The sequence below is a fragment of the Oreochromis niloticus genome, linkage group LG11 (assembly GCF_001858045.2).
Source record: "Oreochromis niloticus isolate F11D_XX linkage group LG11, O_niloticus_UMD_NMBU, whole genome shotgun sequence".
Lineage (NCBI taxonomy): Eukaryota > Metazoa > Chordata > Actinopteri > Cichliformes > Cichlidae > Oreochromis > Oreochromis niloticus.
This window is the reverse complement of record NC_031976.2, coordinates 33,149,001-33,168,603: the sequence shown is the minus strand read 5'-3', so window position 1 is coordinate 33,168,603 and position 19,603 is coordinate 33,149,001. Positions and strand designations below refer to the sequence as shown.

General features: G+C 39.1%; 1 protein-coding gene and 1 long non-coding RNA gene across 2 annotated transcripts in view; one reads left to right on the top strand and one right to left on the bottom strand.

Annotated features, from left to right (window-relative positions):
• LOC102081983 (uncharacterized) overlaps window positions 1-19,603 on the top strand; it is a 58,351-nt gene that overhangs the window by 9,969 nt on the left and 28,779 nt on the right. The gene's annotated exons all lie outside the window — the stretch shown is intronic.
• On the bottom strand, window positions 3,617-19,390 carry LOC100700025 (neurexophilin-1). Its single transcript, XM_003450286.5, has 2 exons — window positions 18,994-19,390; window positions 3,617-5,596 (listed from the first exon to the last, which is right to left on the bottom strand). The coding sequence occupies exons 1-2, from the start codon at window positions 19,072-19,074 to the stop codon at window positions 4,811-4,813; spliced, it is 867 nt and encodes a 288-aa protein (XP_003450334.1). The 5' UTR covers window positions 19,075-19,390; the 3' UTR covers window positions 3,617-4,810.

Genomic DNA, 19,603 nt, shown 5'->3' with positions numbered 1-19,603 from the left:
TCTTAACCCCACCTGAATGATTGAACTCCTCACCCTACTGCTAGGGTGATGACCTTTTGGAGGAAGCTCATTTCTGCTCATTTACTCAGCTTTCGGTCACTACCCCCAGCTTGTGGCCATAAGTGAGGGCAGGAATGTAGATTAGTTGGTAAATTGACAAATTCGCGCTCATACTTAATTCTTTCTTCACCACAACAAAGCATCCAAAGCCCTGAGAATGCCTCCCCAGTTGGTCTGTGAATCTCCTGGTCCACTCTCCCCTCAATCAAGAATGGGACCCCGAGATACTCCTCCTTTTGACTCCTTTAGGAACCTAGTAGGAGGAACTACACACTGAGACCATAAACCCATCAGGAATGTGTTTATACACTAAGTGAGCAGTAAGGTAATTTTGATGTGAAACCAGAGGATTTGCCCCCTGCTGGCCATTAGGAAAAAATGCAGGTTTAGGCACTTTGCATTGCAGCGTTTGTTGGGTAAGAAAAATACAAAATGGAAATTTTTCATCAGACACTTGAACTTGCATTAATGAATTTGCTTTGGTAATTTTGGGGCAACAAAACAATTTGTAGGCAGAAGACTGAAAAAATAATCATCTCGTTGTGTTGATCTGGACTAATTTCTAAATAGAAGAAAATTAGTTTTCATTTGAATCCATTAGGGGTTTAATGGTTCCAAAACAGAGACGGAATTTGTCTTCCTGTCCCCCCAGCTCCTCCATCCGACCCACTGCTCATTAACTTACTAATAGAGGAGTTAATAGAACATAAAGTTCCTATAAAAGTTAAGTGCAGCAACTCAGCGCTTGAATGTAATCCCAAACAAACCAGGATGATTATGTGAAAGTTGTCAGAGAAATTTAAGGATCGCTGGTTAAAGCGTGCTAGTCTGGGGAAAGCTGCAATGTTTAAAGGTATAACACATGAGCTTCTTTAAAAGAAATAAGTTTAAAATTGTCATCAGCTATGATGTTATGTCCCACACCCATTGCAAAGATATCAGCAGAAGTTATGAGCTATTGCTGGCCCATCCCATCATGAGTCAATATGGCATCTAGTTTGCCCGAAAGGGAAACTTGTAGATGTTTTTGCACTACAGCATTTGCACATATCACTGGTGAAAACATCTTTTGCAGTAATTAGCAGAAAATAGAAAGTCTGTTTGGATTGGTAATAACAGTGAAATTCCAAAATAACATGTTGTAAAAGGTTCTAAACCTGCTTTGTGCTAGTGTGGGCTACTTTTGCTTTGTTGGTATGCATTCATACACAAATCTGTGTGCTGCAACAGCCATGTGTCGTCTTTTTTCTTACTCTAGGTCTAGTCACTAAAACCTTCCTGTGAAGCTCTTTATTCGTATGGTGAGAGGCTTGGTTATTTACTAAAAAACAGGCTAGTTAACTACCAGTTAAAACTAGGGACTGCAACATTGTCTATACAAATATAGTGTATGTAGTTGATCTCCTGAGACCTGAACTCTTATTAGGGATTCATCACGTCTGTGTTGAGCAGAATAAAATGTAAGGTGCAGAAGTGTCACATGTAACGTCTGCTTATGAATATGCAGGGTCTCTGGAGGTTAAGAGCCATTTAATGTTTAGATTCTGATTTTTGTGGAACTTTGCACACGTACAATGACTGACTTTTTTTTTTTTGCCTTCTTTCTTCGGGACCTTCTTTCTGTGACGCTGCAGTGCTAACCACTGCTTCACCTTGCTCACCTGGTTTGGAGCAACCAAATTCAATTTGTAATTTGTGCTCTATCAAAGCATAATTATTTCAGATGGATGCCCATTGTAGGATGGAAAGAAAGAAACTACCTTGTGTATGGTCACTCCAGTGCTTGTTGCACTCGCCAGCCGAGAAGTCATCACAGTCTATTAGTACTGGTTAAAACCATTACCCATTGACCATTTATAGTGGTTTATGAAGAGCATTGGAGTCGCTGAAGTGTTCTTATTAATATGGTACAGCATGTGTTGTCTGTCTGTAGCCCTGTCTAGTGGCAGGTAGCATATGTACATTGCCCATAAATCATAATTTTAACCAACTAGGTTAGTTTTGCCTCCCTTTCGTCTTTCCCGCTCACCCTGTAACGCCTGTGTTCTTCTGGAGATCTCCTTCTTGAGGTTCTCCTTCTAATGTTGTTGGTACTTGTAGTATAGTGTAGTATAGAGTGTCATCACTAATAAATATTTCACCTGTATGTTGATGCTCGAACCTGCTTTAAAAAATACTTGAGCGAGCTGTGACTGTAAAGATGGGGGCAGTAAATTAAGAACAATACAATGAAAAAGCTAGAATGCTCCACAGAGCTGAACGGAAACTGTAGAGAAGAGCTGTCTCAAACACCATTTTATGGGCCATGAGCTTTGGGAGTAATCAACGGCAATGATCACTGAAAGGAGTTTGGGAAGGGAAGTTAGGCGGATAATGTGAGAAGGGGGGAAAAAAACAGCCCAACACTTCCAAAGCAGCTGAATCCCAAACTTGAAAAACCAAATACCTACCCAGTATGTCTCCAGTAGTGTTTGACCCTTTTCACATCAGGCACTTGACCCATCGTTACTGATAAATACTGAGCGGAGCATAAGTTATGATACATGTGTAATTGAGGCTGAAACGGTAATTTCTTCAAAACAGTCAGCATCACAGTATGTTGCATTTAGCCTCAGATGACATCAGTCAGGGAACAGATCCATCTCTCAGCAGCTCTCACACCGAACACTTTTGTGCCAGACTGTTTACACTTGTAAGATTATATGCATAATGAGGCTGCATTGTCTCGGGAAAGTGCTGCTTTAATTCTCTGAAGCTGAACAAACTGTCCCTGGCACATTTGGGTAGGGGTGGAGAGATATCAAAGTCACTTTATTGAGATGAAAGAACTGGCCCAAACAGCAATCTGAGACATTAGTCATTCCTTCTTCTTAGTGACAGAAACATGCTCTCAATTTACGAGTCAGGTGCTTCCAGTGATTTCTGCCAGCCTTGTTCCTCCGCATCATAAATTCCTCTTTATGCTCACTCATCCCACAGGCAGACCCCTATTCTTCGGCCTGCCTTGTCAGAAAATTCGCCCCATGTTGGCATATTGGATGTCATCCAGGCTGCCATTAGCAGTTACTGCGTTGCGTATACCATGGCATACACTGGGAAAGAGCACTGAATTTAAATAGACAGCAGTGATTGTGCCCCTAGGTGCACATTCATACTTTTTTACAGGTTTTCTATCGGCTCTTTAATTCATTCTTTCTGTGGTGTTGACTCTGCAGAGCTCCCACTTATACTGTGTTCATTTTCTCTAAATGCTTCACGTGGAGCCACTGGCTTCCAATCTATGTAATGAAGGTTTAATAGCCAATTGGAACATCCAATATCATTAGCAGCCAGCGTTAGGCTCATCTGAAATTTTTTTCTTTCTTTTTTTTTTTTGATAACCAGAAGTGCGAGCGTTTGATACGCAGGATGTGTGATTAGCACCTGCTGTTTAATGTATGTCCTGCCTCTTCTGGAGCTGAAAAGCTCTTTTTACCAGTTCTCGCATCTTAATAGTGTTTTTGTTCTGCTTAAGCCTCAAATACACCTCAGGAAATCTTCCTCTCTAAAACTTCCATGTTCGCTTCCATTCTTGTTCTATGATCTATTTTTAAACAAACTTTTGACCTACCTTTTTTCCGATTATCAATCACTTTTCGATACAAATGATTATTCCAGTGTTTACAAATGGTTATTTTTGGTTTCTGCAGGGGCACTGTGGCTCTAATTCTGTGGCTCACTACTGGCTGCTTGTCATGTCAGTGATGCAAGGAGTCACCAGAAATAAAAGCAACGCTTAAATGCCTAAAATGGAAATGCAGTTCTGAGAAAAGAGAGCACAGTAATGTTTGATTATTTTTAAAGAAAAGCACAAAAAATGATCTTCTGTTTCTCTGTCATCTTGTGCATCTTGTGCAACTTTTATTTATTCATTGTGACATTTACTTGCTTATGTTTGATCTGATGAGAGCCCTCAATTTGGTGTCATTTACCGAGCGCCGTCCATGGCCTTAAAACTGCTAAACACACAACACAGAATTAAAATAGAACATACTTTTTTTTCCCTCTTTGTGTCGTGACTTGGTGAAGATTATTTTTGACAGCTGCAATAACAGGAAAATATAGATGGACGTTATTAAGTTGTTTACCACATTCGGGTTCATGCATGGGACATGGACGAGATTCCAACAACAATATCAGAGAGGTACATTCACTCTAACAATCACACTGCAGAAAACAACACCACTCAAAATATGTTTGATTTTTCCATTATGCCCTCTAATGCATACTGACAGATTCTTCTTATTTGCATTGACATTTACGTGTTCGCAGTGATTACCAGAGACTGATTGGAGGAGACAGAAAGCATGATTGAGACGGAAATACACCATCAACATAAACAACTAAATTAGCAGGAGAAAACACTGATAAAATTGTTCTCTGGTCTTTGTGTGGAATCCACGATATTTACATAAATACAATCAGCATATTTTTATGGTTGGCTTGAGAATTTCCTTTCGATGTAAGCAGCTATGCATATAAGATGAGTATTGCAAGCCTATAAATGCTTCCCTAAATGCTCTCTTAATGACCTCAAGCTAGGTTTGTTCATTGGAGCAATATCAGTCTTGTGACAAGGATATGTTATTTGTAATAATGCCTGTCGACATCTTGACTCCATTTTCTTTCAAATAATCTGACATTGCTCAGGACCCTGTAGCCTGTCTCTGTGTCTTTTTTTTTCTTTCCCCCCCTTCGTCTGGTCTTGTGATCAACCCGTAGGGAGGTAGGGGGTGTCACTGTGGTAGTTGTAGTCTGGGCACACCTTCTGCACCAGCTTGTAGTCAGTGCTGTAGAAGGTGATGAAGATGCAGATGACTTTGAAGGGTTTGGAGCACAGCCAGGACACGTGGCTCTGGGTCTGTTCCTGAGGGCAGCTCTGCGAGGGGTCGTGGGCACACAGTGAGTTCCTGGTGCCTTTCTCCACCTTTTCGTACTCCACCCTGCAGTTGAACAGCTTGGTTTCTTTGGTCTCCAGGGCCGTCTGCTGCTGCTGCTGGTGATGGTGGTGGTACTGCTGGTGCGGTTGGTGGACCTGGAACTCCACAGCCTTGGTGGGAGGAACAAGTCCCACGGAAACGTTGCCCTGACCGGTTGAATTGTGTCGAAAGTAGACGCTGAACGTGCCGTTACCGTGATCCACAATTTTGCCAGTGATGAGGAGGTTCAGCTTCACGGTCTTGATGTTAGAATGGAAATCACCCCAACCGAACATCTTCTTAAACTTTCCAGTCTTGACGATGGGGCGTCTTTTCGTCCTTGATCGAGGGTCACGGGAGGTTGAGGTGTTGTAAAGCCATTTCCAATGCTCTTGCTTAGAGTAAGAGTCCCCATCGTCGTAGTTCAGATCCATAGAGGTGAAGTTCTCTTTGCCGTAGAGGCTTTGAGACAGCAGACGGCTGATGGAGACGGCCTTGCTGCTTTCATCCCAGTAGGTCTTCACTTTGGATTTTGAGTTATATCTCAAGTCGGAACTTGGAGAGTCAGCACTCGCAACCTGGGAAGATTAAATAAAATGAGTATTAGTTAAAACTTTACAGATTGTTACAAACATACTCTAAAGTATGTGAAGTTTTGCCTCATAATACTTCTATGAATACAGCTGTTAATGTGTTTTGGGGTAATTTTGTAGACCACATGTATTAAATCGACATTGTCAATTGGAGAATTCTTTCCTTCTAAAGTACATTCCATACCTATAATCAGTTGGTATCTAAAAGTGTTGGATAAGCAAAAGAAGTTGGGTGGATGGATGGATGTCATTCATCGCTTTCTGATGAATGACTTTTGATGAATCATGTAGCTCTGCCTGCAAATTCCAACAATAGACTTGTTCTCCATATCAGATTTTCAGTGCCATCAGATGAATCTACAGCCTGTGAAAACTCCCACCTGATAGGCTTTTGCGACACAGCATTAAGTAAATTTTTTGCTGAGGTTAAAGTATGTATAACTTGTACGGACACATATTCAGTTATTGTAATGAGCCCTTGAGGCTGGCTCCAAAAGCAACTTATTTGCCATAGACTGTAAACCTAAAAAATTAAAAGCAGATTTATAGTCTGGTCTAAAAGACACTGTTGTTTTCTGTGGATAGTTTCCCCCTTTATATGGATAATATAATAAAAGGTACTTTCGGCTGCTCTTATTTCCCAAGGGGTTGCTTCAGTGGATGGATCTGCATATTTGATTTGACACAGATTTTACTCCACCAGCTCTTCCTGACCACCCCTCCCATTTATTTGGGATTGGAATCTGCTCTAGGAATACACCAGTTTGTATCCCCCTCTATCTGATCTACAGTATATATCAGTGTGAATGTGATGAGTGCAGACTGGTCCATCTTAATTTTTTCTGAGCGTGCATACATTTTCCCGTGAATGAAAGGAAATGTGCAAAATTTCAAGCGAGTCAGACTCAGCCCATAGAGAGATGTCCATTTAAATTAGACTTTCCTCCCAAAAAGGCACCAGTCATTTTCTGCAAATCCCCCAAAAACAACATTTTTTACATTCTAGAGACAAATCCCTCCAGTGGTGGTTGGAGTTATGAATTTTGTCTGTGAGGAGCAAGAGGGAAAATAGTTTATTGCTATTTTAACCATGACGGCAAAAGTCTGAGACAGTCCCTACTTTAAACAAACCCAATCGAAGTTACAATTTTAATACAAATTAGAATGTTTTCCTAATCTTTCCAAAGCTGACTAAACCTTAAAAGATTTATTTTTCTGCAGTGACTTGTCAAAGAGTTTTGAAAGGCACCACAAAAAGCATTTATGCATCGTGTTGGAGGGCATGAACAAATGTCAAGTTCAAGGGCTTGTTTAATTACAACTGTCATGTAGGTATAGCACCAGCTGAAGGTAAAATGCCATCTAATTTTTACGGAACTGCTGTTGAAATGTGCATGTGTTAGTAAATCGTGTAAATATCAGGAATGGAATTTGTTAATAGGTGGGATATTTTGGGGGAGGTTATCTGACATTTTTATACTCAGAAGTTGGAGAATCTGGTGGAGAAATGATGAAAAAACTTGGTGGGGATGTAGATAAAAAGATGTTTTTGTAATTATGTCTCTCTATAACCTGAATTGATACTCTGAGGGAGACATCTGCAGCTACAGTGGACCAGACCAACAACCGCCTACATATTACATTCATTGCCAGTGTTCAGTTGGAATACAGCAATCAGTCGCTGCTGCATACGCACATTTCTTTTAATTATGATTGAAGATTTGTGGTCAGCTGTTTATATAGGCTGCTATTTAATATGGTCTGGTATTTGCACAAGCAGCGATGCAGTTAATTGCAGTGGTGTGGAATTGAAGGGATAAGATATACTTTATTTATCACTGAATTGGGTACATTTCTATGTTACTGCAGCCAAAAGGACAAACACAATCACTAAGAAAATAAAAATAATAAAGGTAGAGTAGAAAAAAAAGAATATAAACAGAAATCTGTGTAGTAGTAAAGAGCTTAATTTAACAAGATAAAATAAACCTCTAAAATGAAATAAAATGCACTTAATAAAACATATGAAATAAAAAGCTGACTATAATATAAGAAATTGGTTCTATCAAGTAAAATATCTCACTAAAACAAAAGAAAATGAAGTGAAGCAGTACGCTTGTGTTGCATTGTACAGCGTTAAATATATCCTGCTTTCACCTGCTTTGGGCTCATGTTTGATCAGCTCCTGGAAGATTGATATCTACTGTTTGTTCAGCACAGCAGTTGTTATTCTGTTGCTCTAAATTCTTTAACAGTTTGTATTGAAAACAAACGCTCCACAGAGGTCCGAATCAGCCTGGAAGCTGAGTCTTCTGATCACTTTGTGCTTCTTCACTTTGATTGAGATGTTTATTTGGAGAATTTTTATTCTGCTTTGACTGTTTCTGATTTATTATTTGAATATTAGAGAATAGCCTCTGTGCTTCAATTATATGAAGTAAGTGGACATTCGGTGGTGGTGGAGTTAGATTTTTATGGTAGAAATCACAGATGCTGGGATTAATTGGATTTTAATTTCAGTCCCTAAGTTGTCTTTCAACACTTCTGAAGATAATCACAACACAGTGATTACTACTTCTTTTTTTTCACTTGTTTTCGAGTTTTTGTTTTGTCTTATGTTATAAATCAAGCACAATGCTTTCACCTCTCTCTAAAAGCCAAAACTCGCTCTTAGTTAACTTCAACCTCAGCCAAGATGGCAAAAAGAGTCTTTGGTCCAGATGATCGCACCATATCCAGGTTTCTGTAGATGAACCTGTGGAAGGATCATTAATGGTTTCCTCCAGCTGCCTTTGTTGGGCTTGTACACCTCTGCCAAAAACACCTGCTAGTCTGGACTCACCACTGATTACTGACTGTTAACGTTTAACTTCAGCTCATTACTTCAATACGGCTGCGATTATTTTGTTTATGTCGTGTTTAGACTTTGTTCGTCGTGGATGTGTGATGTACACAGTGTCTAATGCGGCATAGAGAAGTGTTGAGGTTTAACTGGCAAAAGGCCACCGTGGCTAAAACTTCTGCAGTGATGAATGAATCCCATTCAGTGTTCACATTCAGGGCAGTTATTCAAATGTGCTCCTGTAACTGTGCAGTGTACGAGCCACAGTATTGTAAAAAAACAGCTGACGTATCTGTCTTTTAGCATATAAACTGTTGATATTATGTGCAATTATTCCTAAATAAAAGAAATATGGCCACATTTAGGCCATTTGTTTTGATTAGTTTATTTTCTATAATATTTGCAAAACCAATACTGCATAAACTTCCTTTAACTCGTAATTTTTGAGCTCTTTATCCACTTAGTTTATGCGACTTTTGTTCTGTGTTAGTTGGCCCATATTTAGCTTTAAAAAAGTCTGATAAATGGTAAGTTCATGAAAAATGAACAATTATGATTTTATCCTTAATCAAGCAGCCTTACTGCAGCTACTATGAAAGTATTTTATTAAAGGAATATATTAAAATGTTTTTATTAAGTATAATCCAGGTTCTCGTAGAGTCGTCCAATTTCAGCAGTCTGCCTAGCAACAGCTTGGAGTAGATGTGTTCGTGCTGAGCGCTTGCTAACAAGATCAAAATGAATATCCTTTGCAAATGCAGGAAAACATCAACAAATCTATGCACATTATCCATCTACAAATACGTCTGTCAAAAATGGTTTTAACGCTGTGAGAAAGTCTTACAGTGTGTGAAATGTCCTAATCAAGATTAAGGCTATTTCCTGTCATACATCGAGACGAATGAAGCGCTTCTCAGGAGCAGACGTGATGCAACAGCAGACTATTACCTGCTGAATGTAACCTGAATGGATGATTGATGATTCATTCTGTCTCTCTCCTCTAACAATCACACAGATGAGAGAGCAAAGATTTCCCGCGCACCCCACAGAGGCTTGTGACAGTGATGTCCAAGCCCCGTCCGAGGAACGTGACAGCAGATCTATCTGGTCGAAGCGTTTACATTTTGTACCTTCACCCACGATCAATACGCTGAAAATAAGGTCTTCTCTCATTCAGAAAGTTCACTGAATGACATTGTTGTAGTGTAAGCTGGAGTTTGTATGGTGCTCTCTAAGTAAACTGCAAGTGCTGAGATCCTTCTCTGAAGCTCCTGCTCATTTTATGCACTTGGATTGAGAATGGAGGAGTTTGAAAGGATGGCCTGCAGTTGTTTTGAAGAGGCCTCGTTGATGAATGACCTGATGTGAACGAAGCGTTACTGGCATTGTGATCTTTCTGCCTCTCTCAATAAAGGAACGTAGCCTGAGCATTTTTTAAAAGCAACATGATACTCCAGAGTCAAATCAATACCTTTGTATTGAGCAGAGGTTCAAAGGTAGCTAGACCTTTGCTTCTAGTTAGTTTTAATAAGTATAAAGGGAAAAATGCAAGAACCTCGCAGCAAGATGTTTAGAGTGACAAGGTGAAGAGAAAAATTTGAATTTCAGCAGTTTTCCTGCGCAGTGGGGCAGTTAAACCATATTAATGAACAGCCCTTTTTGTCTTTCATTGCTGGAAACAAAAGTCTGTCAGTGGTGATGCATTGTAAAAAGATAAAGTGAGTGTGAGGATGAGGGAGACTTCCTTTCCAGGATTTATTGGCACCATTATAGTCAAACATAAAGCTCCTTAGGATGTAAAAGTTCAGTGAAATAGTATCTTACAGACTGTCAGCCAGGGAGCTGTAAAGTCTATTATGCCATTACAGTTCAGTCCTTTTTCTTTGGTTTAAGAATATTCTAGGTTTGCTCTTGTTTCAGTTGTTAAGTTTAAAAGTGGTAATGTTTTTTTTTTTTTGGCTAATACTATAGCAGCTAACGTAATGCATAACCTCCCTCTCTCTCTCTTTTTTATTTTATTTTTAGTTTTTTTTTTAGTTTAGTTTTTTTTTTTACATATTTTATGTTGAAAGGTCAAATACTAAATTGGAGTTCTTTCTTTTTTCAATACTTTTATACTTACTGTTACAAAGGTGGGTTTTCATATTTAGCATGGCCAAAGTTTCAGTTGATGGTGTCAGAATGTGTCCAGCTAACCCTTGTGAGCCAAAACCTCAAGCTTCACACTGCTCTGAACACCAGTGTTAATTTGGTAACCAAAAACTTGTCATCATAGTTTTCAGCAACAAGTTGTTTTTTTCTGACAAAAACAAGACATTAATTAAATAAAAACTGATGCATGAGGACAAAAACAATAATGAAATGTACTGACACTTTTGCCAACAAATGCAAATAAGATGAAAAAATTCTGGAGAAAAGAGATCCAATCAGAACTGAAATTAAGCTGGATTGAAAGGCGGGACCGGTTTGGAAGTGATCTGCTTGTGCAGTAAGGTCTATCCGTACATTTGATCTGCCCCAGAGAAACTGTACAGCATCTTTTTTTCTGTCTTTGCAAGTGTACAGATAGCTCTCATTCTTCCTGTTTTTCATGAAAATGGGACAAAATGTCAGCACTTGGGAAGAAGCGAACAGTAGACATATGACGCATTTCCCATTTAGAAAATAAGACTCTTTGTAAGCCGCGTGGAGAAACTCTCACAGGTTAAAAACGTGACAAACTGTCAACTGAATCAACTTTGGAAGTAATCTTCTGATAGTTGGTCGACTAAAACTAAATTTGTTCAGATGTCTAAATTATGACTAAAACTAAATGAGATGTTGGTCAAAAGAATTACTAAAACTAGATCAAAATTTGCTGTCAAAATGAACATTGCAAAACAATCAGTTTGAAGGCAGTTTTTCTACTTAAACCTCTGCATGATGTCATTGAGAGTGGATGTCTGTTAGAGTGCAACAGTGACCGTCCACTTTTTCTCCACTGTCAGAAGACTTTTAAGCTATGGGGTGAATCATGACCATAAAAACATAATTCTGATTTTAGCAAAAGTCAAAAGTGCACGACATAATTACATAATTACAAAGATAAATGATTACTTCTAACGATTTAGGAACTACTCATCCCAATGCCCACTGCAAATCCCAGATTCCACAGTGAATGACTGTCAGCCTTTTTAAGTTTAATCCTTTACTATAGCGTCGGTATGGTTAATAACATTGTAAGTTTGAATATATATCTACTGTTTGCGGTGCATGTGTGGGGGTTACAGTGCTTTGTTCCTCACTGCAACCACCGCTCTCGCAATTTCTGAAGTTTCGCGCTCACTTAGCAACCGGACTTTCATGGGTTTAAACATTTCCATGGTAACAGCGACCTTCACCAATCTGAGACATCACTGTCTGAATTTAAGATTGCAGGTAGGGTAGTTCTTTTTCCAGAAAAGAATAAAAGACATTTTTATTAAAACAAGGTTCTTATCATACAGACTTGTGATTTCTACAGAAGCACATATTATTATTTCACAATGTTGCACCTCGTAACAGGTCTGCTTTGGATGGTTATAGCCTTATGGCTCATAATCAAACTCCCTATGGAAAATGTCTTTTGTTTTTTTTCCTGGAACCTCAGTGTTGAGCTCTATTTGGTCATTCTATGTGCACAGAGGTGCTGCCGTTCACATCTAATGTTCAGCAGAGAAAACCAATCAAAATAAAGCTGCCTGAAAGGGAAAGGTGCTAAATCAGCTTGTTTCTGACTATGAATGAACTGGGAGTAAATGATTATTTTCAGCTAAGAAGCACGCAAAGATACTTTAGCAGAGTCCAAGAATAGTAGCATGTATCAGAAATGAGCATAGTAGGTCTGCTTCAGGCTATGCAAGCAGTATGTAAATTTTTGCCATTTCTATGTGGATATGTAGCCTCAGCCATAACAATTAGGGGAACACTGGTTGTTAAGTGGCCAGTAATCATTGGCCGATTGGCTCAATATGTTTTGATGTTATATTTTCCTCCCTTTAGAAACATACAATATATACTGTATATACAATTTTAAACTATTTCAAAGTCTTTTAGCTGATCCAACTGTGAAAAATGCCACTGAGCTACATGAGAAAACAACACCTTATTTGCAGATACTCTGATATCAGGGCTGAAATGTTGGTGTGTCCCTAAATTTAGAGAGTCGTGTACGACAGTCATCACATGTTTTGTTCCCTTTATTTAGCCAGTAGCTTGTTTCAGACAGTGAATTAAATGAGGGGCTGCTCCATAAATGAGCAAAAATAAACAGGAAGTAAATAAGGATTACGTTAGTGCAAGACTAAAATCATTGGAGTTTTCCCCTCTAAGGAAAACCAGTGACTTGGTTAGACTTGAACCAAGGCCAGTTTAAACATACATTTATTTGAAGATGCTTCCAGTAGTAAAGAAAATGAATTAATTGAGTCTAAATGACCTTTGGCCAGTAATCCAAACTGTAAAGCCCATTAATTTTCTATTCTGAGTTGTTAAAAGACTGTAGTCTCTAATGATCAAATGAAATATCATTTTCAGAGTGCAGTAATTACTGGTGCTTCTCAGTTACTCAGTTTCAGTCTCAGTGGAGTCCCAAAACCAGATCAAGGGATATTAGCAAACTGCTTGGTTAAATGCCTGTCTAGCTAATAACTCAAAGTGTGTGTGTGTGTGTGTGTGTGTGTGTGTGTGTGTGTGTGTGTGTATGTGCGCGCGCTCGTGCTGCTGCTGCAGAATTTTAAGGAGTAAATGTAAAGAATATTTTCCAAACAATGAAAATCCAGGCGGGTTTAGGATCTTTATCATTTCTTCAACCAGGAAATTAAATTGCACTCAGTGTGTTTTGAAAAGCTTCATGATTTCCTGCAACTTCGTGTTATGAATAATTTTCTAAGAGGATGTGTCACTGGAATCAGATTTTTTTTTTGAGGGATTTCTTTACTATTTTCTTCCAAGATTATCAAAATTACACAGCGCATCTGAAGTGCGTGCCCAGTCATCGTCAGACCTAATTCCTTGTTGTGGAAACTCTGCTCTGTTGTCACCAGCGTTATGTCTGGTCCCCAAACTGTGACATGCAATTAGCTTTCATCTAAAGCACCTGACAGTCTCTGGATTAGAGCACTCGGAGGCACATTCACAGAGACCCCACTTCACGGATTAGAACCCAACCTGTAATCCAGCCTGGGGAGATTAGGCAGATCAGAGGCAGTCCTGACTAAAGCAACGTTTATATCCAGAACACCCCGACTGACTGCACCAACACTCGGAGGGCCAAGATTTACCTCTCCTTGGCTTTAAAAACATGCAAGTGAGGCACAAAGGGAGTGTGTGCTAGATGCATGAATGTGCCTGAAAGAGATAGTACAGAGAATAAAGCGCGAAACTAGAAGAAAGAGACAAACAAACATGGCAGCGTAAAGGTCAACAGTCACACTTTGATGGCTTTGGCTTTACCAGATATTGGTTTGTCACTACTGTATACTGTGAAATATCAAAATGACAAATAACATTGCTCATGGCTAAAGATGGAGTTTATTTTGCACTTAACTTGTGTTTATTATTAGCAAAGCAGTGGCTCACAACCCTAAAACGAAGAGGCAGCCACTTGAGACGCTTGTTTCCAAGTGTGGCTTCAATCAACAGAAGGAACTGATCATCATTTAAATGCAAGACTATCAGATATTACGTGAACGAAAAACAATATTAAATCCAAATCTGAAAAAAATCAACACATTTGTCTTCCTTTGTTTCACATCAGATGTATGCTGTCACCCATTGAGGTCATCAACCCTAATATGGAAAGTACTGGTGCAAAGGACTGGGCCAAAGGTTTTGCAAATCTTAAAGTCCGACATGAAATTAAAAACGTTCATTACACTGACTTGCAACCAAAATAAGCTTTTATAGAGAAATTATATTAAAGTTTAGTTGAATAATAAAATAGTTGAACATAAAATTAGTTAAATTATTTAAAATCAATTTGTAAATACAACATTTTTAAGAAAAGTAATTTGAAAATCTCACATGGAGTTTTGTGAAATGGTTTTTTAAAATACCAAAAAAACCAAGAAAATATACGTGAATGGGAATACCGAGTAGTTATCATAAAGATACCCATAACCAATGTTTACAATCTGTGAGATCATCGCTCCCAGTACTGCTGAGTAACACCATCTACTATTCCTCAAGAAGACAAAGAGTAGTATTATTTCAAATTAAAATAATAATAAAACAATAAAAACAATAAAAAAATATTGGAACATTTTGGATAAAAGTATGTTAAATTTACCAAAAACAAGTCTTAGACAATCCATAATTTACAAATATCACCAGAAACAGTTTCTAAATAAACAATGAATTATTCTGCCCTTAAAAACAATGTTTAATAATATAAAATAAAAACAACTAGCAGTGAGACAGAAATATTACATATCTGTAACAATGTAAAAAAATATGTATATTCACATAATTTAGCATTTATTTGTTTATTTTAGATATTTTAATAGGTGACTATTGACTTCCATATTTAAGGTGTGTTATATGACAAGTATTATGATATTATCTGTTAGCAAACACTTATATAGAGTGGGTCCGATTGTCCTCCTCGTCAACATCCTGCAAAAACACCAAAGCCAACAATGAACCGATCCCACTGACAAGTCCTCTGTCCACAAACTATTAAAATCCATCCTGCCTCACTGGCTCATTTCTCTCTTCCTTACAGTGAACACACACTACAGTTTATTTTGGGCAAACCCCACATACACCATCCTGCTGCTGGAAACAAACACTACATCACCAAATGTGTCAACCTTTTGTTTTTTGTGTGATTTTTCTTGTGGGATTTCTTAATGATAAAAATAATTCAGGATATCAGACGTAATCGTTTAAAGCTCAGTGTTAGTTAGTTATATAATAATTAGTAATGGACTATGATGAATAATTAAATAAATTAACTTTTAAGGGTTTGCTGATACATTTTCCAGCAGCACACAAATAAATGCAAGTCGATGGCTAAAAATCTAAAACTGTAGCTGAAAATGGTCGGAAAAGATGTTGATAATTTTGAAAAAGTTATTAAAATATTTCAGTCAAATCTAAAAATAACTAAAAATAAGAGCTATTGCCTATCAGCAGATTTAACTGTGTACTTAGGTACTACAATTTCATAAAGTTTGAGGACTCAGGAGAGTGAAGCTTTGTCTGCAATATCTGTGTAGCGTCTGTGTTTCCCATAATTTAAACCAGTTAAACCCTCCTTGCTTTTCTTCCAAACCCCCTTGATGGAGGCTAAAAAAATATTTTAAATATATAAAGGGAAGTCAGTCAAAGCCTTGAGGAAAATCTGCAGTAAAAAAATAAATAAATAGTGAAATATATATTAAATGCAGTGTTTCCATTCAGAGATACTGTATCTCTCAGTCACGTTCAGATGCTTTTATTTCATAGCCCAACTTTTCGTTTTACGGTTTGTCATGCAGGAGCATCCCACCCCCTCCCCCCCAAACCCCATTTAAGTGTCTGTTAATATAATTCCCAGATTCGGCATATGAGGCAGAATCCCTCAACAAGATAACGCAAACAGCATCGCTATGCACAAGTCCTTTAGGAAACGACTCTGATTGCCAGATGCAGCATATAGGCAGGCTGTTGGACAACTTAAATGCTATCTACTCTTGGCGAGGCTGTGATAAGGCGCAGGCGTCCGCTCTTTGAAACAGGAAGATAAACAACCCCCCGTTCCCTCAGGAGCTCGGAGGATATTCTATGGGACTGGACCCCCGAACAGCCAACAAATTCCACCTTTAATAGAACTACCGGAGGAGCCAGATGACTCTGCGGTGGGCTGTACACAAAACCTTGTGAGGAAGAATGAAAGTGTGTGTCAGTTTTCATTTACCTGAATGCTGCGGCTGCTGCTGTGACTGCTGTGCGGGGAGGATTTGTGGGTACGACAGTTCTGGTTTAACAGAGGGAGAATGGAGAGCGGCCGGCCTGATGGCAGATGTGGGTTTCCACTTTGCAATCTTGATTAGCTGCTGTGAGTTCAGCCGCAACATTAGAGCTGCTGCTTAACAGATAGCGATTTATCATTATTCTATTTTAATAAACAACAAAAAGATGGAATTTATTTTGCACTCATTTGCCTTTTTTATCAAAGGTGTGGTTGTTGTGGTTCACCCTGCCTTAAAACACTAGTTCCTAACCTTAAAACAAACCAGTCCCTACTTGTGATGCATATTTGAATCGTGAGCAGTTCAAGGCATCTCAGATTTAAATATTTTCTGTATTGACCATCAGAGAAAAGAAAAGCAAAGACCTGTTGGTCGGGTCACCAACCCAAGATTGGAAAAGCGAAGATCAGGACTATGATGCAATAATGTTAAAGTCCAGCAGAAAATTACAAGGTGATCGTGAGTGTTTTTATATAGAGTTGTATTAGAGAGCGTCCTTTTTCAAAAGTTTGGAAAAGTGAGCCCTGCAGCTTTATTATTTTTTTAAATTGAAGGTATTAAAGTGATGCTCTTATGCAGAGAAGCTTAAAATATGAGCAGCTATTAAGGGGTTAGGGTTTGGCTCAAGGACATGTGGATGTTGTAGGATCAGACCTGTGGCTTTTCAGGTGTGAGACTAGTCTCTATAAAAGCTTATTTTTAATCTAATTTACGACTTTTAGACGCCGTGAATCACAGACAATTCTAGCATAAGACTCCCACCAGTTGGTTTATGAAATATCATCTTCCATTTAGAGCCACTTCTCTTTGTTTGACAGTAGACGGGAGAGTACTTTAAGAGTCCTTAGAGTGCTGATGCTGTCTTTGGATTATTTTCCAACTGGGCACTTGTCGTCATAGTCATTTACAGTGAATTTAACTTGTCTCGTCTTGTGAGGTCCCCGCGTAGTTGAGCTGATGGACCAGCTGAGGGCATTTGACGCCCACTAAGAGTTTAGATCTGTTTTCTCCCAGTGATATCAAAGTGTTACCTGAGGGGGGTCAGAGATGATGACAAATCACAAAGTGTGTCAAGACATCACAGGCAGCTGTGGATGGAGCTGAGTCCTATCACTGCAGCACCGCTTTGAGAGGCCAGGGCACAATTATTACCATGACTTCTGAGGAGGATAAATACTGTACGCGGACAGACTGCGGGATTTTGTGGGAAGGGGGGTGGGGTGGGGTGGGGGGCAGTTTGAAGAAGAAGAAGAAGAAGGAGAAGGGGGGGGGGAATCTAGCCACCAGTTTTCCAACTTACCCAAAGGAAAAATGCATAATCATATTATTTCACACACGACTTGGTTCAAAGGCGGCCAAAATAAGTTTGTGAGGTTCCCATGGGTCTGTCAATCTGTTGAAGGAGCTGCAGGCAAAAGCTTAGGATGCACCAAGTACGAAACAATTATGATCATCCCATTAAAGCATAGCGAAGCAATTTGGCAGCTCAGTCTGGAAAAAAGACACACTCCTGTCAAGTGATGCTATGAGATCAGCTCGCACTACCATGATGCTGTTGTACATATATCTCACATAGTTAATGATTGTTTGTCTTTACATCATGACGGGGTGGTGGGAATCCGTGTTTGTTAATGTTGTTGCTTCTGAAATCAAAGAATTGTTTTTCCTTTAAAGCAGGAAGGGCTCCATAAAGCCAAAAAAAAGTGGGAGGGGGTGAAATGATTAGTGCGCTTAGTCAGCTGTGAAATTGAGTTTATGGTTTTCAAGACGGTGAATTCAATTCGATAATGGGTATTAAGTTGTAGAGAATAATTAATAGTAATTGACTTCTTTCCATCACTATGCAAATTAAACACAGATAACACCACGGGAGCTTTTTAAGGCCAGTCAAGTTTGTGGGGATTAAGTTTATGGAATTTTTGTTAGAGAGAGGAGTGGCTCCTGTTCTGCTTTGATTGCTTTGTTGACAGATTTATCAGCGGGTGAGGGGTTACTGTCTCTTCAAGGATTAAAGGAATTGGGTTGTCACAAACTGTCAAGGCATTGAGTTGGGAGCATTCTGGTATGTTTGCCATAATGGGCTCAGGCTGTTCCCCGCCGTACTGCCAAATATATTCTTATTGGACCGCATCTGTAAATGGGAGGAAAAAAAAAAGGGGGGAAATGCAAAGCGAGGATTGAATGAATAGTGCTGAGGGAGAAATATCCAGCGGGAGTATGTGCGGGTGGATTTGTCAAGATGCAGATTTGGATTTGCATAGCTTGTTTATGCTGAGATTGGTTAATTCATCTTGATGTTAATGAGTTAATGCATAGATATGTTAGAAAACTGATCTTCCCGGGACTTAAAAACTGTACTATAAGGCAGATCACATGTTTCTGAAACGACTATATTATTAGATTGGCCACACTATGAGACAGCAACGTAACCTCAAAATGATCAATCAAGCTTGTTTGAAGATTTAACTGAAACGTCTTTCTATGAAAACTGCAAACATTAATCGCAGAGATATTTAACGGTGTGAGAATTTTTAAAAAAGGTCAAATCAAAATAATATTTAACTCACCAGAAAGATGACTGACAGCAGCAAGGCGGCAGTCCACAGACATGTGGTCTTCATGCCTCTTTGTGGAACGTCTCTCCTCATGTCAAACAGTCCTTGATTTTCTCAGCTGCTGCAAACAAACAAACAAATCTCCTTCTGATTGAGCCGTTATCAGCTGCCAAACTTGAGGAGAAATAAAGAGTGAAGAAGACGGTCCAGAGATGCGGGAGAAGAAAGGAGTCTTCTCCAGCTCATTCAGGAAGGGTCAGGTGTCTGCTGTTCAAACGCTTCAAGTGAGTACTGGGGTATTTTCTGACGCAGGGTTCGGAGGCGCTGTGGTGGGAACGGAGGTGTTTGTATATCTGAGTGTGGAGGGATGTTTTATATAGCGCGCTCTGAGGTTCAGAGAGAGAGAGAGTGGGGGAGTGGATGGGAAGGGACAGAGAGAAAAAAGATGGAATGAAGAAGGGGAGGGAGAGAGGAGACTGGGGGAGAAGAGAAGGAGGTTCACACTTCTGAGAAGCAACTTTTAACATCATCAAGGGCTGACATCTAGTGGCAGTCAGCTGCAGTGGATTTTTCTTTCTTTCACTGTGAGCAGCAAGCCCAGTGAGATTCAAGAACATAATCC